General features: G+C 44.6%; 1 protein-coding gene across 2 annotated transcripts in view; it reads right to left on the bottom strand.

The window, feature by feature from the left end:
* Window positions 1-4,751: 4,751 nt before the first annotated feature.
* The window catches only part of LOC139582974 (sarcoplasmic/endoplasmic reticulum calcium ATPase 1-like), an 83,205-nt gene continuing 62,315 nt past the window's right edge, over window positions 4,752-25,641 (bottom strand). Inside the window, exons 13-24 of one of the 2 annotated variants that reach the window (XM_071413520.1) lie at window positions 21,757-21,888; window positions 18,404-18,523; window positions 17,982-18,200; window positions 17,269-17,604; window positions 16,742-16,962; window positions 16,424-16,626; window positions 16,099-16,184; window positions 14,999-15,132; window positions 10,475-10,592; window positions 10,251-10,368; window positions 8,477-8,510; window positions 4,752-8,248 (exon numbers count right to left, since the gene is read on the bottom strand). In XM_071413520.1, coding sequence (XP_071269621.1) covers window positions 8,506-8,510; window positions 10,251-10,368; window positions 10,475-10,592; window positions 14,999-15,132; window positions 16,099-16,184; window positions 16,424-16,626; window positions 16,742-16,962; window positions 17,269-17,604; window positions 17,982-18,200; window positions 18,404-18,523; window positions 21,757-21,888 — 1,692 coding nt within the window. In that variant the 3' untranslated portion in view covers window positions 4,752-8,248; window positions 8,477-8,505. The remainder of the gene's footprint in view (window positions 8,249-8,476; window positions 8,511-10,250; window positions 10,369-10,474; window positions 10,593-14,998; window positions 15,133-16,098; window positions 16,185-16,423; window positions 16,627-16,741; window positions 16,963-17,268; window positions 17,605-17,981; window positions 18,201-18,403; window positions 18,524-21,756; window positions 21,889-25,641) is intronic. The other variant, XM_071413509.1, reaches the window with a different exon arrangement.

A 25,641-nucleotide genomic window follows, 5' to 3' on the forward strand; every position in this document is an offset into this window, starting at 1 on the left:
GGTCTGGCCCAGGAGTGTGAAGGTGAACGGAAAGGCACTGGAGCAACAAACCGCCCTTGCTGTCTCTGCCTGGCCGGATCACCTCTCTCCACTGGGATTCTCTGCCTCAAACCCTATTACAGGGGCTGAGTCACTGGCTTACTGGTGCTCTTCCATGCCATCCCTAGAAGGGGTGCGTCACTTGAGTGGGTTGAGTCACTGACGTGATCTTCCTGTCCGGGTTGGCGCCCCCCATTAGGTTGTGCGTGGGGGAGATTTTCGTGGGCTATACTCGGCCTTGTCTCAGGATGGTAAGTTGGTGGTTGAAGATATCCCTCTAGTGGTGTGGGGGCTGTGCTTTGGCAAAGTGGGTGGGGTTATATCCTGCCTGTTTGGCCCTGTCCGGGGGTTTCATCGGATGGGGCCACAGTGTCTCCTGACCCCTCCTGTCTCAGCCTCCAGTATTTATGCTGCAGTAGTTTGTGTCAGGGGGCTGGGGGTCAATCTGTTATATCTGGAGTATTTCTCCTCTCTTATCCGGTGTCCTGTGTGAATTTAAGTATGCTCTCTCTAATTCTCTCTCGGAGGAGGAGGACCTGAGCCCTAGGACCATGCCTCAGGACTACCTGGCCTGATGACTCCTTGCTGTCCCCAGTCCACCTGGCCGTGCTGCTGCTCCAGTTTCAACTGTTCTGCCTGCGGCTATGGAACCCTGACCTGTTCACCGGACGTGCTACCTTGTCCCAGACCTGCTGTTTTCAACTCTCTAGAGACAGCAAGAGCGGTAGAGATACTCTGAATGATCAGCTACGAAAAGCCAACTGACATTTACTCCTGAGGTGCTGACCTGTTGCACAACCACTGTGATTATTATTATTTGACCCTGCTGGTCATCTATGAACATTTGAACATCTTGGCCATGTTCTGTTATTATCTCCACCTGGCACAGCCAGAAGAGGACTGGCCACCCCTCAGAGCCTGGTTCCTCTCTAGGTTTCTTCCTAGGGAGTTTTTCCTAGCCACCGTGCTTCTACACCTGCATTGCTGGCTGTTTGGGGTTTTAGGTTGGGTTTCTGTACAGCACTTTGTGACCTCAGCTGATGAAAGAAGGGCTTTATAAATACATTTGATTGATTGATTGATTGATTAAGGTTTACCGTTTGTCATCACTCTCAGTAGTCAAAAATCACAAAAGATAAATCACAGTGGGACATACAGTGCCTTCGGAAAGTATTCAGATCCCTAGACTTTTTCCACATTTGTTAGGTTACAGCCTTATTCTAAATGTATTTTAAAAAGTTTTCACCCTTCATCAATCTACACACAATACCCCAGTTTTTTTTTTACTTTAGAAAATGTAATACAAATAAACTGAAATATCAAATTTACATAAGTATTCAGACCCTTAACTCAGTACTTTGTTGAAGCACCTTGGCAGTGATTACAGCATTGAGTCTTCTTGGGTATGATGCTTGGCACACCTGTAATTGGGGAGCTTCTCCCAATCTTCTCTGCAAATGCATTGCTGCATATCTATTTTCAGTTCTCTCCAGAGATGTTCGATCGGGTTCAAGTCTGGGCTCTGGCTGAGCAACTCGAGGACATTGAGACTTGTCCCGAAGCCATTCCTGTGTTGTCTTGGCTGTGTGCTTAGGGTCATTGTCCTGTTGGAAGGTGAACCTTCATCCCAGTCTGATGTCCTGAGCGCTCTGGAGCTGGTTTTCATCAAGTATTTCTGTACTTTGCCTCGATCCTGACTAGTCTCCCAGTCCCTGCCACTGAAAAACATCCCCACAGCATGATGCTGCCACCACCACCATGCTTCACCGTCGGATGGTTCCAGGTTTCCTCTAGACGTGACGCTTGGCATTCAGGCCAAAGAGTTCAATCTTGGTTTCATCAGACCAGAGAATCATGTTTCTCATGGTCTGAGAGTCTTTTGCTGCCTTTTGGCAAACTCCAAGCGGACTGTCGTGCCTTTTACTGAGGAGTGGCGTCCGTCTGGCCACACTACCATAAAGGCCTGATTGGTGGAGTGCTGCAGAGATTATTGTCCTTCTGGAAGGTTCTCCCATCTCCACAGAAGAACTCTGTCAGTGACCATCGGGTTCTTGGTCACCTCCCTGACCAAGGCCCTTCTCCCTATATTGCTCAGTTTGACCGGCCAGCTTTAGGAAGAGTCTTGGTGGTTCCAAACTTCTTCCATTTAAGAATGATGGAGGCCACTGTGTTCTTGGGGACCGTCAATGCTGCAGAAATTGTTTTGTACCCTTCCCCAGATCTGTGCCTCCACATAATCCTGTCTCAGAGCTCTACAGACAATTCCTTCGACCTCATGGCTTGGTTGTGTGCCTTTCCAAATCATGTCCAATCAATTGAATTTACCACAGGTGGACTCCAATCAAGTTGTATAAACATCTCAAGGATGAGCAATGGAAACAGGATGCACCTGAGCTCAATTTTTAGTCTCAGAGCAAAGGGTCTGAATACCTATGTAAATAAGGTATTTCTGTTTTTCTATTTTTAATACATTTGCTACAATAAAAACAGTTTTCACTTCATCATTATGGGGTATTGTATGTAGATTGCTGAGTATTTATTTTTATTTAATACATTTTAGTATAAGGCTGTAACATAACACAATGTGAAAAAAGTTAAGGGGTCTGAATACATTCCAAAGGCACTGTAGGTGTGTTCAAATCAAATTGTATTGGTCACATACACATATTTAGCAGATGTTATTGCGGGTGTAGCGAAATGCTTGTGTTCCTAGCTCCAACAGTGCAGCAGTATCTAACAATTCACAACCATCTAAAAGTAAAAGAATGGGACGAGCAATGTCTGAGTGGCATTGACTAAAATACAGTAGAATACTGCGTACAGTACGTAACAGTATGTAAACATTTTTAAAGTGACTTGTGTTCCATTTAAAGTGACCAGTGGTGCAGGGTTGAGTAACCGGGTGGTAGCCGGCTAGTGATGGCTATTTAACAGCCTGATGACCTTGAGATAGAAGCTGTTTTTCAGTCTCTCGGTCCCAGCTTTGATGCACCTGTACTGACCTCACCTTCTGGATGATAGTGGTATGACCAGGCCGTGGCTGGGGCGGTTGATGTCCTTCATGACCTTTTTGGCCTTCCTGTGACATCGGGTGCTGTAGGTGTCCTGGAGGGCATGCAGTGTGCCCCCGGTGATGCGTTGGGTAGACTGCACCACCGTCTGGAGAGCCCTGCGGTTGGGGGCGGTGCAGTTGCCGTACCAGGCGGTGATACAGTCCAACAGGATGCTTTCAATTGCACATCTGTAAAAGTTTGTGAGGGTCTTAAGGGCCAGGCCAAATTTCTTCAGCCTCCTGAGGTTGAAGAGGCGCTGTTGCAGCTTCTTCACCACACTGTGTGGGTGGACCATTTCAGATTGTCAGTGATGTGTACGCCGAGAAACTTGAAGCTTTTCACCTTCTCCACTGCGGTCCCGTCGATGTGAATAGGGGCGTGCTCTCTCGGTTGTTTCCTGAAGTCCATGATCAGCTCCTTTGTTTTGTTGACATTAAGGGAGAGGTTATTTTCCTGGCACCACTCCGCCAGGGCCCTCACCTCCTCCCTGTAGCGGTGTCATCATTGTTAGTAATCAGGCCTACTACTGTTGTGTCGTCTGCAAATTTGATGATTGAATTGGAGTTGTGCGTGGCCACGGAATCATGGGTGAACAGGGAGTACAGGAGGGTGCTGAGCACGCACCCTTGTGGGGTCCCTGTGTTGAGGAGCAGCGTAGTGGAGGTGTTGTTTCCTACCTTCACCACCTGTGGGCGGCCCATCAGGAAGTCCAGGACGCAGTTGCAAAGGGCAGGGTTCAGACCCAGCTCCCTGAGCTTAATGATGAGTTTTGAGGGTACTATGGTGTTGAAGGCTTAACTATAGTCAATGAACAGCATTCTTACATAGGTATTCCTCTTGTCCAGATGGGATAGGGCAGTGCGATGGCGATTGCGTCATCTGTGGATCTATTGGGGTGGTATGCAAATTGAAGTTCCCATTATATGGCATGTTTTTGAGTCCATCTGTGTCCCTGAGTCATACACAGGCTTAATTCCACACATTTCAGTTGTGCTCACTGTAGGATAGGTGTGTTGCTACCATCTAATCTGGACCTCAGGTAGTGACTCATCAACTTTATCCTCCATGTAACCCATTGGAGAAGGTCAGAGGGGAGGGACCTCTGGCTTACTCACCCAATGGCTTTTGAGAGGACGTGAGGAGTATTCAATTTAGATTTCCCCTCATTCTCAGAGTCAGCATTATAACCACCTGATATGATCTGACAGTGTCTTGTCATCACTACCCATTAGAATGGTTATTTTGTTTTTGTGTAGCCTACTGATGTTTTGGCCTGGCCATCTAAGGTAAAATAATAATGGTAGTCAGTCTTCAGACGGGAAACATCATACAATATCGCCCTCTGCTGGTAGGATTCAATTTAGGCACATACAAACATAATAGCCTAAACTTCTACCCTCCAAGATATTGTATTAATAAAATATGATATACTATTAAGTAGATGCTTTTGTCCAAAGCGACTTAGACATGTGTGCAAACAGTTGTCAAAGGTGGCCCCAGCAGTAATCAACCCCACATCGCTTGGCATTGCAAGCACGATGCTCTACTGATTTGAGAAAGTGTACAGATCTTGTTTGTCCCTCCATCAAATTTAACAAGCAAACCCAACTCATCTGTTCAAACATAATTTTAAATAATCAAAGAAAGCAAACCTCTGAATAAATAACAAGATAAATAATATTTATTTCCATGTCTTTGTCATATATAAAATTGTGTCCACAATTAATATTAACAATGCAATAACGAGAATCCTTTATTTCTGTGTGGTGGATTCAGGCTCCAGCAACCTGTGAATGTTTACTATTGGTTGACAGGGAGAAAGGTCCAACAGGAGCAAAGCCACCTCTAGATTGGTGACTACCTCACTGATAATACACACATGGGTGCTTATGTTATTACAGCACACGATGCCAAACATTAGCCTGATAAAAACAGATCTGGGACTGCGGTTTGCCAACTCCTATGGCCGTGGTCAATTGGCAAGACGGCACAAACAGATCTGGCACCAGGCTATCCAAGCGTACCATGGTTAGGACCACCATCCTAACGGTCTGACCCAAATGGCTAACATGCGGTCTCTGGAGCCTGCAGTCACACCAAGCCCTTCAATGTACACACAACTTCATTACTCAGGATTCATCACTGTTCATCGCACTGTCTAAACCAAACAATTCATTTTGAAATTCTCAACAAAAATTCTCAAACCATATTACCATCAGTGAAATAAATTATTTCATCATTATCATTATTTCTCATCATAACCATGATTCTTGTTGTTTATTTTACACATTGTAATTTCTTTCCCTAAAGTATGACAAAACCCCAGCAACCGTGAAAACAAACAGTAACGATGAATAAACAACATTTTTCTAGTCTACAAAAAAATGTAGATCATTAGATGCCAAGATGTGCTCAAAGAAAATAAGTAATGGTTTCTCGCAGCTGGTTCTCTTGCTGTTAAGTAGGTTTCATTGATGCCATGTAAGTTATCAAAAGATCTAATATACTGTATAGAATATTAATTACAGTAACAAGGTATCCATGCAATCGTTTTTCTTTTTTCCTTTACAGAGTTCAAGGATTCAGTAGTAAATAACAAGGTACTGTACAAACCCACATCACTGCTGGACAGCCTGAGTGCCAGCATGGTATAGGTCGCCATCGTGATCTGAGGCTGAGGACCAGCTAGAAAGCACACAGGGGGTCCTGAAGCCTTCTGCCACTGTTAGGCTATAGGACAGGTAGAGAGCTACTGTATTGGCCTGGTGGTAATCTCAGAATCAAAAGTTGTGCTGGTTAGCTAACACTGGTAGATATTCATTAAATATTAATAGAAAGACCAAGATCTTCCCTTTATGTCAAGGTGTTCGGTCAGTGGTTAGAGATAGCTGGTCGTCCAACGTTTAACTTAAGTGCCAGTCACAACTGTTTGCATATCACAACTATATGCAGTTCCTTGATGAAATCAAAGTGGACTTTGGTCATACTGCTTGGTGCTCTCACCCAAGCAGACTTAGAAAGTGGCAGAAGGCTCCAACAAGCACATAACACTACTAGGCCCAATCCCAAAGTCGACCCCTATGCCCTACACATTTGTGGAGATCTGACTGGATGACAGGTGTAAGCAATATGGTAATAGCTCCACCTTGCCCTCTGGTAGGCTAGGTGGAAGTTTCACCACATTGCTTATATCAAGCCAATCCCTCAGATCTGTGCTTAGGGGTCAATTTGTGATTGAGCCCTAGTATTTCTGCTTCCCTCCAGCTAATCCACTGGCCAGCAGACCACAATGGCTCCACAGCAAACCCCAAAACAAGAGCTAAAGCAACAATCCAAAATTCATTCATTCAGTCAAATACATTATTATTACTTGTTTTAAAAACAATAGCCAATAGTTAACCTGTAATGCAAAAAGCACTGGCGTTAGCGTGGAGAGCCCAGGGAGCAGCACAACAATAAGGGGGAAGAGCTTGTATTAGGCTTGTCTAACTGGACATGCACTATTGATAGTGATGGTGTGTTGTTATTATTATTATTCAATAAGATCAAAACTAAGTAACAAGGGATGAAATGATCTTACTGCACAGAACTAAAAGGGCTAGAGAGGTTTCACGTGGTAAACCAGGGTTCGTGGGAGTGGCCTGGGAGTAGAGTGGGAAGGTATGGGAAATAGGCTGGCACGAAAATACATTCATTATTTGACCCTACTAGGTTCAAGTCGACATACAGCATGTTGAGAGTGTTAAAGTCTTGATTTGATTGATGTGTGTGCATGTTCTTATGTGTGGGAGACAAAGGTCTCCGACTGATGAAGTCTGGCCAATTTAGCTGCCTTGCTTGCTAATTCCCCTCACCCTCCTAAGCATCCTTTCCAAAGTATAAGTATATTTTGTGTATCTACTCTGTAGTAGTACTCCGCAACTACAGTTGTGATTTAGGAACAGAGTTCTTGTGGAATGGAGATGGGAGGAGGGGAGGGATGCGCAATACTGAAGGTTGATTGTGAGGCTGGATGGGTTTATCAGAATAGTCTGGGCAAAGTGGGTGTAGTCATCATTTCACATTTAATCTTGGTTGCCATGTCTCTGGACTGACTCCGGCTCCCCAGTAAGAGCTAAAGAAAGCGGCCAAGCAGCAAAAAGCTATTCACACATTCAGGACAGAGAGGCACACGCCTCCGCACACCACACCGCCCAAGCCCGGATGAGTCAGAACTCAGGGCCAACGCTGCCTACCTGCTTCCTAAACAGAGAATGAACGAGCGAGAGAGCAAGGTCGATGGGAGAGAGGAGAGTTAAAGAGCAGAAATCAGCTCAATATACAGCAAACAGAGGTCCATGTGGAGAGAAAGGGAAGGAGAGGAACGTGGTGGTATACTGTAGCCAGAGGCGCATGTAGTTGTGATGTGACAGTGGTCCAGACAACTTCCCCAACATTGTGGATCTGGATGACAGAAGCCTTGGCAGACAGAGGGGTTCCTAAGGGGTGGGATGGACACATGGGTACTGGGCAGGACCTCAGGCCGAGCAATGTGGTCCCTCTAGCTGCCCGTTGGTAGTATCTTCACCTCCAGTTAGCATGCCAGGCTCTTTGACTGTTGTTGGTACCATCAAGACGCTACGTAGTCTCTGCCAGGGTATGCCCCTCTCTCTCTATGCTGCACCAGCTCCCTTTCCCCACAGACACACAACAATCCCCCAGCTGATTGACCCCTCTCCTCCTAAACCTCTCCCTCTCCACCTATTGCATGTTACTGTACAGAGTCAAAAGCGATGAGCTGAAAGTTAAAAGCAACAGGAGTCCTGGATGTGTTTTGCAGTTTATCGTCACGCTTTTCTGGGCCTACGTGAACATGGGCATGCATTCATTCGTTGGTTTATATACAAACACACACACTAACTCGTTCATTCAGTCTCACACATGCACACCATCGCACCCTCGCATACAAACACATGCGCACACACTCGCACAGATGTACTCTCGGTCTCATGCATGCCCTGCTCGTTTTCTAGTGGAGGTTGAGCATGCAGGACTGGGGGGAATGAGAGAACGGAGGAGAGGGAATTTCTTTAAAAGGAAAGGTGTGTGTGTGTGTGTGTGTGTGGGCGGGTCTTAATATTTCTGCTGCCTCTTCCTGTACTTCTTGTCCTCGTTGTCTATTGGGGAGAAAAACAAAAAGTTTTAACATTAACGTCTACATGGAAGTGTCCATGCATAGAGCTTAACCATGAGGCATAAAAACAAATTCATGAGAAGGGTAAACTGAAAAGTCAAAATCTAGCAAGTTTGAGCTAAATATGCAGGTTCAGAGAGGTGCAAGGAGGAAGCAGAGGAGAGATGGGAGAAAAGGCAGAAACAATGAGAAAAACCTAATTATAAAGTACCTTTTACAGAAGGCGAGAGGAGACAAAGTTTAGGCTGAATAAGGAATGCAGAAAGAGAGAGGAGTCACTTTTTGGGGGGGGGGGGGGGGGGTTCCAAAGCAAGCTCTAGAAGAAATGCTATCCCTAACCCTATTGTCTCACCAAAGTCACATATAGCGCATTCAGAAAGAATTCAGACCCCTTGACTTTTTCCACATTTTGTTACGTTACAGGCTTATTCTAAAATGTATTAAATCGTTTTTTTTCTCCTCATCAATTTACACACAATACCCCATCATGGACAAAGCAAGAACAGGTATTTACAAATTTTAGCAAATTTAAACAAAATACAAAACTGAAATATCACAAAAGTTTTCAAACCCTTTACTCAGAACTTTGTTGAAGCACCTTTGGCAGCGATTACAGCCTTGAGTCTTCTTGGGTATAACGCTTGGCACACCTGTATTTGGGGAGTTTCTCCCATTCTTCTCTGCAGATCCTCTCAAGAGCTGTTAGGTTGGGTGGGGAGCATCACTGCACAGCTATTTTCAGGTCTCTCCAGAGATGTTTGATCGGGTTCAAGTCCAGGCTCTGGCTGGACCACTCAAGGACATTCAGTGACTTGTCCCGAAGCCACTCCTGTGTTGCCTTGGCTGTGTGCTTAGGGTCATTGTCCTGTTAGAAGGTGAAGCTTCGCCCCAGTCTGAGGTTCTGAGCGCTCTGGAGCAGGTTTTTTCATCAAGGATCTCTCTGTACTTTGCTCCTTTCCTCTTTCCCTTGATCCTGACCAGTCTCCCAGTCCCTGCCACTGAAAAACATCCCCACAACAGGATGCTGCCACCACCATGCTTCACCGTAGGGAAGGTTTCCTCCAGACGTGACACTTGGCATTCAGGCCAAAGAGTTCAATCTTGGTTTCATCAGACCAGAGAATCTTGTTTCTCATGGTCTGAGAGTCTTTAAGTGCCGTTTGGCAAACTCCAAGCGTACTTTCAAGTGCCTTTTACTGAGGAGTGGCTTCCATCTGGCCAATCGACCATAAAGGCCTGATTGGTGGAGTGCTGCAGAGATTATTGTCCTTCTGGAAGGTTCTCCCATCTCCACAGAAGAACTCTGTCAGTGACCATCGGGTTCTTGGTCACCTCCCTGACCAAGGCTCTTTTCCCTCGATTGCTCAGCTTGGCCGGGCGGCCAGCTCTAGGAAGAGTCTTGGTGGTTCCAAACTTCTTCCATTTAAGAACGATGGAGGCCACTGTGTTCTTGGGGACCTTCACCACTGCAAAACAATGTTGGTACCTTTCCCCAGATCTGTGCCTCGACACAATCCCATCTCAGACTTCTACGGACAATTCCTTCGAACTCATGGCTTGATTTTTGCTCTGACATGCACTGTCAACTGTGGAAGCTTATATAGACAGTGTGCCTTTCTAAATCATGTCCAATCAGTTGAATTTACCACAGGTGGACTCCAAGTTGTAGAAACATCTCAAGGATGATAATGGAAACAGGATGCATCTGAGCTCAATTTTGAGTCTCATAGCAAAGGGTCTGAATATTTTTGTAAATAAGATGTTTTTTTATTTTTAATACATTTGCAAAAATTTCTAAAAACCTGTTTTTGCTTTATCATTATAGGGTAATTAATGTGTGTAGATTGAGGAATTTATTTGATCCATTATAGAATAAGGCTGTAACGTAACAAAATGTGGAAAAAGTCAAGGGATCTGAAAACTTTCCGAATGCACTCTATTTCCTGTTTTTGAACACGAAGCTACTTTTAGAAACTGAGTCATACCGTCTAAGTGATTGCGGGAGATGTACTTGAGGGCCTCATCCAATAGGATGACGGGGATGGAGATCTTTAGGACCACAATCCACTGGCACCAGGACAGAGGGGTCACTTGGAAGATCAGCTGGAGAGCAGAGAAAAGAGAGGTGGACCAGGTTAGAGAGATGGATACACTAGAAAGCAAACTATTGCTGACGGACAGACAGAACCTATGTATATGCTGTACTCACAGGCAGGGGCTCGACGTAGAGGATGAGGAAGTGGAGGGACAGGGAGAGGACTATGGCCCCCAGTAGCCAGAAGTTCACCCAGGGAGGCATCCTGATCAGGGACTGGTTCTCAGACAGACTAGAGGCAGGAGGAGAAGCCACATTAGAAAAAAAACACAAAATCTATAATTACTGTATTCATAGACAAGACAACTACTGGACCCAAAACATGGTCTACAGGACAATTATTACATTGCAGATGTTTGAGGTCTGGGCCCGTATCCACAAAGCATCTCAGAGTAGGTGTGCTGACCTAGGATATATTATCATATCATTATGATCTGAAAGGTGAAACTGATCCTAGATCAGCACTCCTACTCTGAGTCTTTGTGGGTAAAGTCCCTGATTTACAGTAGTCTATACCCAAATGACTGGCCTAATAAAACTAATACAACTCTCAGAATCAGGGTGACATAGTAGAAGGCCAAAACATGAATGAAAAGTATTCAGACCCCTGGACTTATTCCACATTTTGTTACGTTACAGCCTTATTCTAAGTTGTATTTTTTCCTCAAATCTACACACAATAACCAATAATGACAAAGCAAAAACAGGTTTTTAGAAGGTTTTGCACATTTATTAAAAATAACCTTACTTACATAAGTACTCAGACCCTTTGCTATGAGACTCGAAATTGAGCTCAGGTGCATGCTGTTTCTATTGACTATCCTTGAGATGGTTCTACAACTTTATAGGAGTCCACCTGTGGTAAATTCAAATGATTGGACATGATTTGGAAAAGGCACACACCTGTCTATACAAGGTCCCACAGTTGACAGTGCATGACAGAGACAAAAAATCAAGCCATGAGGTCGAAGGAATTGACCGTAGCGCTACGAGACAGGATTGTGTCGAGGCACAGATCTGGGGAAGGGTACCAAAATATTTCTGCAGGATTGAAGGTCCAAGAACACAGTGGCTTCCATCACTCTTAAAATGGAAGACGTTTGGAACCACCAAGACACTTCCTAGAGCTGGCCGCCCAGCCAAACTGAGCAATCGAGGGAGAAGGGCCTTGGTCAGGGAGGTGACCAAGAATACGATGTTCACTCGGACAGAGCTCTAGAGTTCCTTTGTGGAGATGGGAGAAACTTCCAGAAGGACAATCATCTCTGCCGCACTCCACCAATCAGGCCTGGTAGAGTGGCCAGACGGTAGTCACTCCTCAGTAAAAGGCACATGACAGCGCGCTTGGAGTTTGCCAAAAGGCACCTAAAGGACTCTGACCATGAGAAACAAGATTCTCTGGTCTGATGAAACCAAGACTGACCTCTTTGGACTGACTGCCAAGCTTCACGTCTGGAGGAAACCTACCACCATCTCTACGGTGAAGCATGGTGGTGGCAGTGTCATGCTGTGGGGATGTTTTTCCATCGGCAGGGACTGGGAGACTAGTCAGGATCGAGGGAAAGATTAAAGGACTAAAGTACAGAAAGATCCTTGATGAAAACCTGCTCCAGAGCGCTCACGACCGCAGACTGGTGCGAAGGTTCACCTTCCAACAGGACAACGACTGTAAGCACACAGCCAAGACAACGCAGGAATGGCTTCGGGACAAGTCTCTGAACATCCTTAAGTGGCCCAGCCAGAGCCCGGACTTAAACCCGATCGAACATCTCTGGAGAGACCTGAAAATAGCTGTGCAGCGACACCCCCCCATCCAACCTGACAGAGCTTGATAGGATCTACAGAGAAGAATGGGAGAAGCTCCCCAAATACAGGTGTGGCAAGCTTGTAGTGTCATACCCAAGAAGTCTCAAGGCTGTAATCACTGCCAAAGGTACTAAAACAAAATACTGAGTAAAAGGTCTGAATACTTTCTAAAAATCCTCAAAATGTGTTTTTGCTTTGTCATTATGGGGTATGGTGTATAGATTGATGAGGGGGATTTTTTAAAATACATTTTAGAATAAGGCTGTAACGTAACAAAACGTGACATTTTCTGGATTTACTGACATTCATGTCTTAAAGTAATGATGGACTATCATTTCTCTTTGCTTATTTGAGCTGTTCTTGCCATAATATGGATTTGCTCTTTTACCAAATAGGGCTATCTTTTGTATACCACCCTTACCTTGTCCTAACACAACTGATTGGCTCCAATGCATTAAGAAGGAAAGCAATTCCACAAATTTACTTTTAACAAGGCACACCTTTTAATTGAAATGCATTCCAGGTGACTAACTCATGAAGCTGGTTGAGAGAATGCCACAAGTGTGCAAAGCTGTCATCAAGGCAAAGGGTGAGTACTTTGAAGAATCTCAAATATAAAATATATTTTGATTTGTTTAACACTTTTTTGGTTACTACATGATTCCATATGTGTTATTTCATAGTTTTGATGTCTTCACTATTACTCTACAATGTAGAAAATAGTAAAAATAAAGAAAAACCCTTGAATTAGCAAGTGTGTCCAAACTTGACTAGTACTGTATATGTAAGAGGACGATACACTTCTTTTGATTCTAAAATTAAGAAAATCTGCCCAACATTTTAGGAGTAGACCCTCCTGCAGCTTAGAATACTTATATAATAATATACAGTAGAAATATATATATATATACATACAGTGGGGCAAAAAAGTATTTAGTCAGCCACCAATTGTGCAAGTTCTCCCACTTAAAAAGATGAGAGAGGCCTGTAATTTTCATCATAGGTACACTTCAACTATGACAGACAAAATGAGACAAAAAAATCCAGAAAATCACATTGTAGGATTTTTTATGAATTTATTTGCAAATTATGGTGGGAAATAAGTATTTGGTCACCTACAAACAAGCAAGATTTCTGGCTCTCACAGACCTGTAACTTCTTCTTTAAGATGCTCCTCTATCCTCCACTCGTTACCTGTATTAATGGCACCTGTTTGAACTTGTTATCAGTATAAAAGACACCTGTCCACAACCTCAAACAGTCACACTCCAAACTCCACTATGGCCAAGACCAAAGAGCTGTCAAAGGACACCAGAAACAAAATTGTAGACCTGCACCAGGCTGGGAAGACTGAATCTGCAATAGGTAAGCAGCTTGGTTTGAAGAAATCAACTGTGGGAGCAATTATTAGGAAATGGAAGACATACTGATAATCTCCCTCGATCTGGGGCTCCACGCAAGATCTCACCCCGTGGGGTCAAAATGATCACAAGAACGGTGAGCAAAAATCCCAGAACCACACGGGGGGACCTAGTGAATGACCTGCAGAGAGCTGGGACCAAAGTAACCAAGCCTACCATCAGTAACACACTACGCCGCCAGGGACTCAAATCCTGCAGTGCCAGACGTGTCCCCCTGCTTAAGCCAGTACATGTCCAGGCCCGTCTGAAGTTTGCTAGAGAGCATTTGGATGATCCAGAAGAAGATTGGGAGAATGTCATATGGTCAGATGAAACCAAAATAGAACTTTTTGGTAAAAACTCAACTCGTCGTGTTTGGAGGACAAATAATACTGAGTTGCATCCAAAGAACACCATACCTACTGTGAAGCATGGGGGTGGAAACATCATGCTTTGGGGCTGTTTTTCTGCAAAGGGACCAGGACGACTGATCCGTGTAAAGGAAAGAATGAATGGGGCCATGTATCGTGAGATTTTGAGTGAAAACCTCCTTCCATCAGCAAGGGCATTGAAGATGAAACGTGGCTGGGTCTTTCAGCATGACAATGATCCCAAACACACCGCCCGGGCAACGAAGGAGTGGCTTTGTAAGAAGCATTTCAAGGTCCTGGAGTGGCCTAGCCAGTCTCCAGATCTCAACCCCATAGAAAATCTTTGGAGGGAGTTGAAAGTCCGTGTTGCCCAGCAACAGCCCCAAAACATCACTGCTCTAGAGGAGATCTGCATGGAGGAATGGGCCAAAATACCAGCAACAGTGTGTGAAAACCTTGTGAAGACTTACAGAAAACGTTTGACCTCTGTCATTGCCAACAAAGGGTATATAACAAAGTATTGAGATAAACTTTTGTTATTGACCAAATACTTATTTTCCACCATAATTTGCAAATAAATTCATAACAAATCCTACAATGTGATTTTCTGGATTTTTTTTCTCTCATTTTGTCTGTCATAGTTGAAGTGTACCTATGATGAAAATTACAGGCCTCTCTCGTCTTTTTAAGTGGGAGAACTTGCACAATATGTGGCTGACTAAATACTTTTTTGCCCCACTGTATATATATATATATACACACACACAATATATATATATATATTCTGTGTGTATATATTTATTGTGTATGTGTATATATTTATTGTGTATGTGTATATACACACACCATTTAGCAGATGCTTTTATCCAAAGAGACTTACTGTCATGCGTACATACATTTAACGTACGTGTAGTCCTGGGAATTGAACCAACTATCCTGGTGCTGCAAGTGCCATGCTCTATCAACTGTGCTACAGAGGACCATCAGATATGGACCAACAGATATTCATGTATAATCATATAGTTATGTTGCCCTCCAAGTACAACATGCTGCTGACTGACCTGTTGAGGGAGTTGAACATCTCTATGGTGACCAGCACAGAGAGGGCCATGGTGGTAGGGTAGCGGGACTCAAACACCTCACAGTTGATGCCCTGGAACATGGCGTTGTCTTCCGAGCACTGCATAAAGTGTCTCTGTGAAGAGAGGACAGAAGGTAAGCAGGCTTCACAGCATATAACCAACATGGGGTTGACCTGCATACACTGATTTAAGTGTCTCTGTGGAGAGGTAGAGGAGAGCGGTGAGGTAGGCTTCACAACACAGACAAGATAGCACAGTGGAATGGGGTTTGTGTTGCACTATTCAACTTAATTCTCTTCAATTCCATCTAGATACAGTCATTGCACATTGGAGTACTACTCCAAAGTTTCTTACACGGCATTAGATGAACAAGACTGACTTCATGCAAGTCAACAACCAGAACACTCGAAGCACTGTGCGCGCGTGCCCACAGGAAGTGACCTAACCTTGCGACCTGCTGTGTTGGGTCCCAGATTTGATCTGACACCGCAGCAGCTGCAGGAAACCCTCGACTCAGCTCCTCCTCTGTTCCCCCTTTCCTTCTCTGACATTTTTCCTTCTGGGGACCCTTGGACTCAGTTCACTCTTCCCTCCCTCCCTCTGTTCCCTCTCTCTAACATTCCTATTTCCCTCAGACCACATGCGTCTTATTCTCCACCAGTGAACTCTATTTTCTCTGAATTCTATTTCTGTCTCTTTGTATGATCCCAGAGATTGTCGTCATGGCAAATAGCTGATGGGGTAACGGGGGTTAACCATAAGAACAACCAAATATAGCCCGGAACTGTACTAAGAGAAAGCACCATCCTCTGGGAATGGATGCTATTGAAAACACATATAAACAAGAGGTGATTGAAAAGTTACTGTTTTCCTGAGAAGAATATCCATTTCTAGAGGTAGCAGAGAAAAGGGGTTGACCTTGGTCCTATTTATTAGGACACACTGTAGCAAAAATAGTTTTTAATTAGCTGGACATGTTCAAGCAGTCCCTCCTTGTTTCAGTCTGTTTCCTTGCACCCGGTGGCTAATGAATAGGACCCTAATGAAGTCATTGTAATGGTGTGTTTGTCTCCACTCACCAGCTGGTAGAAGGTCACATTAGGGCCTTCTTCATCAAACAGGTACCACCAGGTGGCAGCACCCACCGTGCCCAGACCAACATACCCTGCAGGAACACACAGACAGACAGTCAGGCAGGAAGTCAGAATCCAAGCAACAGTGAGAGCCAGGTCGATCACGTTTTAACCCCCCATGTTAGGAATGAAAGTCACATTAGGGTAGTCTCCAACTAGCTAGCATGACACTTTGATTATGACTTGCGAGATTACATGAGAGATAAAAAGAATGAATGAGCAACTCTTGTTGTATTATAACCAGTGTCCAGTAAACCAGACAGTGTCTCACCTCCGATGGCCAGATATCTGAAGAACAGCCATCCAGAGATGAGGGGCTCCTTGGGGTTACGGGGTGGCTTGTCCATGATGTCCAGGTCTGGGGGGTTGAAACCCAGGGCAGTCGCAGGGAGACCATCTGTCACCAAGTTGACCCACAGCAACTGTACCGGAATCAGAGCCTCAGGCAGACCCAAGATGGCCGTCAGGAAGATGCTTCAGACAGAGAGAGTAAACACACATCAGAAATACAACGAAAACTAACGACAGTCAGCATTCTTGACATAGGAAAATGTGTGATTTTGTGTGCAGTGCATGCATCTCTGCTTACCAGACGACCTCGCCGACGTTTGAGGAGATGAGGTATCGTATGAACTGTTTCATGTTGTTGTAGATAGCCCTGCCCTCCTCCACAGCCGCCACGATGGTAGAGAAGTTATCATCAGACAGAACCATCTCAGAGGCTGACTTAGCCACAGCCGTGCCCGAGCCCATGGCAATGCCAATCTCTGCCTTCTTCAGGGCTGGCGCATCGTTCACCCCATCACCAGTCTGTGGAGGAAAGCAAGAGCATTTCATTATTTAATAGGGTGTTATACAGACATGCGATGGGAAAACTTGATAGTTCGCAGAACTCTTCATTGTCAAGCCAAGTCAGAATAGATTGGCCCATAAGTGAATTATTCAAAGATTTAGATCTAACATTTGATCTATGCATTCATTGATTTATTTGCACACAAATTAAATAAGGTCAACATCAATCAAGATCTAGTCAAAATTATACTGAAATGAGGCACTGAGCTCCCAGGCAGTTGAATGAGACAAATGGGTGGAGCTGTGCATTAACCCTCTCCTCACCATGGCAGTGATCTCATCAAACGACTGCAGGTAGCCCACGATCTTAGACTTGTGGGCTGGCTCCACACGGGCGAAGCACCGTGCCCGCTTTACAGCGTCTCTCTGGGACTCTATGGGTAGGTCATCAAACTCCCTGCCGGTGTAGGCCTTGCCCACCACATCCTCATCCTCGCCGAAGATACCAATGCGTCGGCAGATGGCCACAGCCGTGCCCTTGTTGTCCCCGGTGATCATGATGACACGGATGCCCGCCTCGGCGCAGAGCTGGATGGCGCCAATCACCTCCTTCCTGGGCGGGTCCAGCATGCCCACGCAGCCAACGAACGTTAGGCCCGTCTGGAGAGAGCGAGGAGAGGATGTGGAGAAAAGAGAGAAGAGGGGTAGGAGGCAGGTAGAGGAAGAGGATGAGGAAATGTCGAAGAATGAAGACAGTAGAATGTGAGCACCAGATAGATGAATGAGCATCACCCAGTCAGGCATCAGCATACAACCTGGATGTAACTCAAGCTAAAGGGTGTCAGAGTAGGGGGAGCTCACCACATACAAATTATGATCATTAACATTGTATTTAAGGTGGATGATCTCTCCTTACATAGGACATGTCTATAAAAACAAAACAAATAACTCTCCCTGCCCAGGTCTATCCATGCCCTGTCTATGACATAGCACACAGAAACCTACAAACACTAAGGTTTTCCATCTCTCTCTTGTACCTCATACTCAGCGAACTTAGTGGCGTTCTCCAGATCCATGTCTTCCCGTTTTGGTGGTAAATCCCGTGTGGCCATGCCCAGGCATCTCAGTGTGTCCCTGCCGGTGCCCCAGTCCCTGATCAGGGAGGTCAGCTGCTCTCTCAGGGGCATGGTCAGCGCCACCTTCCCTGTGCCAACACGCAGGTACTGGCAACGCTCCATCACACTCTCTGGGGCACCCTGTGGGATTGGAGAGGTTGGGTGTGTGTGTGTGTGTGTGTGTGTGTAGGGAGAGGTGGGTACAGGGGTCAAAAGGACACACAAGGTAAAAAATGACAGCAAAACAACATGGGACAACCAAGCTCAGAGAAAATGCATCGAGTCTGAAAATGTATTATTAAAGCATGTGAGAGATCTGTTGACTGAGGGGTTTGTGTGTGTACCTTGATGAACATCTTGCTCCCAGAGCCTGGTTTGCTAGTGGGGGTACAGTACACAGACATGGACTTGCGGTCGCGAGAGAACTCCAGAGTAAACTCTTTCTTCATCAGCTGCCTGATCACCTGGTGAGAGAGAGAGAGAAGAAAAGAAGAGCAAAAGAGAGAAAGGGATAGAAAGAGAATGAGAGAGACAGGGTGTTTATTCCAGACAGGCGTGTTAGTGGGCAGCTGTCATCCTCTCAGTACCAGGTGGGGGACTGGGAGGCTCGACTCTGCCTTGGCTGTGTTGTTGTTTTGATGGAGGGGGTTCTAAATGGGCCAGGTGTGGGACTGAGACTGGGAGGCTTCTCTTTGGCTGTGATGCTGACATGATGGATGAGACACTCCAGCATCCCATCTACTCTGGGACTGGGAGGCTGTGTTGTGTTTGTGATGGAAGGGGCTTTATCAGACTATGGCCCGTATCCACAAAGCCTTTCAGAGTAGACCCGCTGATCTATGATCAGTTTAGCCTTTTAGATCGTAATGAATAAGATTATATGGACAGATCCTAGATTTTTGTATTTAACCTTTATTTAGATCAGCACTCCTGATTTGTGGATCTGGGCCCAGATGGGTGACTGACTGGGAGGTTTGGCTGCGTTTTTGACACCGGATGGATGGTACTCTAACATCCTGTTTGGGCTCAGAGTCAGCCAAAGGCACCAGACAACTGAGCAAGTCCGTATATGAAGTGCCAGGATCAATCTGGGCCAGACAGGACCCTCTGTCTATGTAAGTTCTAGTGCCAAACAGGTGGTACATGTTGATTTTACAAGGGACACAGACCATTTAGTGGGTGCAACTCAACTTGGCCTTAAGGCATAAGCTTGTAATGAAGTGCAAGGTTAACATAGATCGTATACAGCCTTGCTTTCACATCCTTACAAATCAGCAAAATGCCTGACTAACATGCATCATACTGTTCAAGCTGTAAATAAAACAGAAATGGTTGGTTAGGTTTGCATTGTCATTTGTGGATACTGAGAGACCCATTTCCCTCGCTTTCCATTTCCTAGTGTCTAGTTATGAAGTACCACTAGGCGTCACCCTCGTTCCAGTCCCCATGAGCTCTCGCCCCCCTCTCCCTCCCAGCTCAGACATCTCTGACGTGGAGACATGATGCCAGTGGCCTCCATAGACACTTCACAGATGTCCTCACAGACAGAGAGCCACTGAGCCAAAAGACCCCTCTTCCCATCATTAAGCCACTGAGACACTGAGCCCATATTAAGCCAAAATCCCTCTCTTCCTCCCGTCGTAAAACAAAAGACGAGGAACGTGAGTCGAGTCGGTCTAGTGACGGCAGAGGAGGAAGCTAAACATCGTCTTACACACTTCACCGACAACTGGTGCATTAGTAGGAAACGACATCCTATTTATTTTCTGTTCAAAGCCCTAACAGAGGGCTGGAAAGTTTAGCTAACCTCTTCATAAACTCTCTGGCTTGTCTAAATATTATCATCTCTAGCCTCCGAGGACGGCTTGTGTCAGTGACAGAGTTGTTTCTTGTCGTGGGACTGTTGGGAATTTTAAAAATTGAACTTTATCTGGGGTTCAGTGGAAAAACTTGGAACCGCTGGTCATTGACAAGAGCACAGGGAGTTAGACTCTCTCTCACGCCTACCTGTCACAGTGTCACAGGTCATTCACAAAGACAGAGAGAAGAGAAGACACACCACTTGTTGACAGAGTCAGACGAGGAAAGGCATCATTCGCACAGGGCAGTTAGGTCAGTCGGTAGCACTTCACAATAACTCCACATAAAGAATTTATAATGGGATTAGGTCATTTATTCATCATTTATTAATAATTCATAAGACGTTTAATACAATTTACTAATCATTAGTTAAGACTTTTTGCATCGTCTCAAGTGCGGGCTATTTATACTTTATAAATGTTTTAAGTGACCACTAATTTCTGTGTGCGTGCACATCTTTGTTATCATTTATGCATTCGGCATAATGTAACACCTAGTTTGTATACATAGCTAAGTCTAAGAAGAAATTTGCAAGCCTGTCTTAATCACACAGCTGAATTTAAATCACGCACCCTTTTAGTTATGGGTTGACCGAGATTATAAACTGCGTGGTTTGAGCCCTGAATGCTGATTGGCTGAATGCCGTGGTGTATAACAAAACATTAATTTTTACTGTTCGAATTACGTTTGTAACCAGTTTATAATAGCAATAAGGCACCTCAGCGGTTTGTGGTATATGGCCAATATACCACGGTAAGTGCTGTGTCCAGGCACTCAGTTGTGGTGTGTATAAGAACAGCCCATACCACACCCCCTTGTGCCTTATTGCTTAATTAGACTGTCCTAAGGAGTGACTGCAATCCACACTGGTTTTTGTAGGAAATTCCCTGCCAAGAAATGCTTGTGTTCACAATATTTTCATAAACATCCTCTGTATTGTGTGCTTATTGTTTAACCATTGATATGTTCCAGGAGCCATTTTGAGACCTTAAGGAGCATCAGGTACTGCTGGAATGTCTACTAATGGCATGTCCATCTTTTTGTGAGAAATTACACTGTTCACTCAAAACATTTATGAAGTATAAATAAAGTATAAATATCCCACACTTTAGAAGAGGCCACGCAAAAATACTTAACTAATGATTAGTAAATGGTTTAAAATAACCTATATTAAACATCTTATGAATGATTTTATGAATCATTATGCAATACGTTAAATGTGATTGATAAATGTGTGAATAACTAGGTTACTAAATTTACAAATGTGGGAGTAATTATTAATTTATGAACATGCTATTTACTTAGCCATTATAAATGCTTTTTTACTTGGAGTTATTATAAAGTACTACCTGAGAATCTGTATTCTCACACATTACATTTACATTTAAGTCATTTAGCAGACGCTCTTATCCACATTCTCTCTTAGGGATTACTGACACTCTTAGTGCAGGCCAGCCAGTTACCAATGCAATTTGGACTACTGATGGAGCAATCATTGGTTTTCATTAAATAATCAATTTTATGCGAGAAACCCATTTAAGTGCTAAACTAGAGGCTGAGGTGATCTTAGTGGAGATAATTGTCCCATGTGTTGAAAGCCAATAGGTACCTGCTCCCATTACCATACTTTGTTTAAACTTGTTGTCTAAGTTCAGTTGTTTAAATCACTGTGTTCATGACAATATGTTAGATACAGAATTAAATAATGCACTGTATATGAATATGCGAGCAGTATGCAGTATGCCTAATACACACGACATGCATGGATAGAAGTGCTGTATACATTCCATCCACAATCCCTCCCCCACTACCCCCAGTGTTTTCCCTAGCTGCTTACTGCATTGCACGCTCCGGCGCGCTCCACCTTGCTGAGGCCTGACATGTCAGTCTTGAACACGTTCATCTTCTCCACCAGGGTAGTGAGGGCAGTCTCTGTCGCCTCACCCACCTTCTCATACACTCCTTTGGCCTAGGAGAGGGGAGAGGATTGGTTAGTCAAAAGCACGGAGACACTGTCCGTGTTCGAATATCCTCATTTGCGTTCTAAATTGTAGGCATTTCGGGTATGCGAAAATAGAGAATGCTTTAAATGCCAGGATAAACTAATTTGGGCTTTTCCATCTAGTAGAATTCGCTGCACCCTATTAAGGAGGAGAATCCCCTTTGAGACCCATGTGTGTCTGACAACAGCTGATAAAATCACAAGGTGATGCGCCATACAAAAATGAATGAATGGCTGGAATCAACGCAATTGTGCATTAAATGACACATTCTCAGTATGGATGAGTCTAGTATGTTGATATGTGTTGCTTATTGCATTAGGTGTGACTACTCTGTGCATTCTAAATAGTATACTGTATGTGGTACAATTAGTACAAAGTATGTAAGACATCTAGGCAAGACAGATTTCGGACACAGCCACTTGTACCGAATACAACGTGTAGAACTTACAGTGAAATGCTTCAAGAAAGAGTTAATAAAAGATTTAGTAAATAAACAAAAGTTTTAAAAAATCTAATCAATCACAAAGTAACACAAGAAATGTACATAACAATAACGGTGCTATGTACAGGGGGTACCGGTACCGAGTCAATGTATGGGAGTACAGGTTAATTGAGGTAATTTGTAAAGTGACTATGCATAGACAATAAACAGCGAGTAGCAGCAGTGTAAAAACAAAAAAGGGGGGTTCGTAAAATAGTCCGGGTCGCCATTTGATTAGTTTAGTTGTTCAGCAGTCTTATTATGGCTTGAGGGTAGAAGCTGTTAAGGAGCTTTATGGTCCTATACTTGGCGCTCCGGTACCGCTTGCCATGCAGCAGCAGAGAGAAGTCTATGACTAGGGGAACTGGAGTCTGGCAATTCTTTGGGCCTTCCTCTGACACTCCTGGATGTCAGGAAGCTAGGCCCCAGTGATGTACTGGGCCGTACGCACTACTCTCTGTAGCGCCTTCCGGTCAGATGCTGAGCAGTTGCCATACCAAGCGGTAATGCAACCGGTCAGGATGCCCTCGATGGTGCAGCTGTAGAACGTTTTGAGAATATGGGGACCCATATCAAATCTTTTCAGTCTCCTGAGGGGGAAAAGGTGTTGTTTTGATGTTTTTGGACCATGATAGCTTGTTGGTGATGTGGACACTAAGGAACTTGAAGCTCTCGACCCGCTCCACTTCAGTCCCGTCGATGTTAATGGGGGCCTGTACGTCCCTCCTTTTCCTATAGTCCACAATCATCTCCTTTGTCTTGCTCACATTGTTGTCCTGGCACCACACTGCCAGGTCTCTGACCTCCTTCCTATAGGCTGTCTCAACGTTGTCGGTGATCAGGCCTATCACTATTGTGTCGTCAGCAAACTTGGTGTTGGAGTCGTGCTTGGCCACGCAGTCGTGGGTGAACATGGAGTACAGGAGGGGACTAAGAACGCACCCCTGAGGGGCCAGTGTTGAGGATCAGCGTGGCAGATGTGTTGTTGCCTACCCTTACCACCTGGGTGCAGCCCTTCAGGAAGTCCAGGATCCAGTTTCAGAGGAAGGTGTTTAGTCCCAGGGTCCTTAGCTTAGTGATGAGCTTTGTGGGCACTATGGTGTTGAACGCTCAGCTGTAGTCAATGAACAGCATTCTCACATAGGTGTTCCTTTTGTCCAGGTGGGAAAGGGCAGTGTGGAGTGTGATTGAGATTGCGTTATCTGTGGATCTGTTGGGGCGGTATGCGTATTGGAGTTGGTCTAGGGCTTCTGGCATGATGGTAGTTGATGTGAGCCATGACCAGCATTTCAAAGCACTTCATGGCTACCGACATGAGTGCTACGGGGCGGTAATCATTTAGGCTGATTACCTTCACTATCTTGGGCACAGGGACTATGGTGGTCTGTTTGAAACATGTAGGTATTAGAGACTCGGCCAGGGAGAAGTTGAAAATGTCAGTGAAGACACTTGCCAGTTGGTCCGCGCATGCTTTGAGTACACATCCTGGTAATCCGTCTGGCCCCGCGGCTTTGTGAATGTTGACCTGTGTAAAAGGTCTTGCTCACGTCGGCTAATAATACATGGCTTCTGGTTGGGAAATGTATGTAATGTCACTGTGGGGATGATGTCGTCGATACACTTTGAGGAAGCTGGTGACTGAGGTGGTATTCTCCTCAATGCCACTGGATGAATCTCGGAACATATTCCAGTCTGTGCTAGCAAAACAGTCCTGTAGCGTAGCATCCGTGTCATCTGACCACTTCTGCATTGAGCGACTCACTGGTACTTCCTGCTTTAGTTTTTGCTTGTAAGCAGGAATCAGGAGGATAGAATTATGGTCAGATTTGCCAAATGGAGGGTGAGCTTTGTATGCATCTCTAAGTGTGGAGTAAAGGTGGTCTAGAGTTTTTTTCCCTCTGGTTGCACATGTGACAATGCTGGTAGAAATTAGGTAAAACAGATTTAAGTTTGCCTGCATTAAAGTCCCCGGCCACTAGGAGCGCCGCTTCTGGATTAGCATTTTCTTGTTTGCTTATGGCCTTATACAGCTTGTTGAGTGCGGTCTTAGTCCCAGCATCTTTTTGTGGTGGTAAATAGAAGGCTATGAATAATATAGATGTGAACTCCTGGTAGATAGTGTGATCTACAGCTTATCATGAGGTATTCTACCTCAGGCGAGGAATACCTCGACACTTCTTTAATATTAGACATTGCGTACCAGCAGTTATTGACAAATAGACACACACCCCCACCCCTTGTCTTACCAGACGTAGCTGCTCTGTCCTGCTGAAAAACAGAGAAGCCAGCCCGCTCTATAGAATCCTTGTTGTTGTTCAGTCAAGGCTTGGTGAAACATAAGATAGTTTTTAATGTCACGTTGGAAGGATTTTCTTAATAAGCACCAGAGGTGTGGACTCGAGTCAGACTCGAGTCACAAATATGATGACTTGCAACTCGACTTTAACACCAATGACTCGTGACTCGACCTGACTTGATACCCTCCCCAAGCCCAAATATTTAAAAAATGATGCTATTTATATATTTTTTTAAGTGTGCAGCGCATCAACTCTTCATTTAACGGATTACAGTTTGAATCGGACAGCGGACAATCAAGTTGTGCGTGGCAGTGCATAGGAACGTTGGCGGGTGAATTCAGATGGAGCCCTTGGAAAGATGATACCCACAATTATTATTTTCGGATATAAAGATGACGCTGTATCAACAAAAAACGGATTGCAACTTGCAAAACATGCAGGAAGAAAATTAGACGGAGGCGCAACAATTTCCAACTTTATTTGACATTTAAAGCTGCACAAAAAACGGTAAGACGTGGCTAATATAGCCGACAGCTACATCGCCCGAATGCACCCCACAGTGATCCTCGATAGTTGATCACTATTGGGGGGGGTCTTCCATGGAAATATAACGTTTATTTGGAAAGTAATAAATATATAGATGATTTGCGTAAATGTAATATACTAACTCTTACTCTTGTTCAAAATATGAAATGGTATTACATTTGGTGAAGAGCACATTATGACTTGTTTAGGACTCGAAGTTTCGGACTTGAGACTTGCCTGTCTTGACTTGGGACTTACTTGTGACTTGTAAAACAATGACTTGGTCCCACCTCTGATAAGCACTGATGTGACGTCTAAAAGTCTGACTAACCAAGGTGGGTGTGCACGTCAATTAGTCAGTGCATTCTCTCAGTCATTTACATCAACCTTCTCTAGTTCTCATTAGATGACTTGAG

Source organism: Salvelinus alpinus, chromosome 1, assembly GCF_045679555.1.
Source record: "Salvelinus alpinus chromosome 1, SLU_Salpinus.1, whole genome shotgun sequence".
In the NCBI taxonomy this organism is placed as follows: domain Eukaryota; kingdom Metazoa; phylum Chordata; class Actinopteri; order Salmoniformes; family Salmonidae; genus Salvelinus; species Salvelinus alpinus.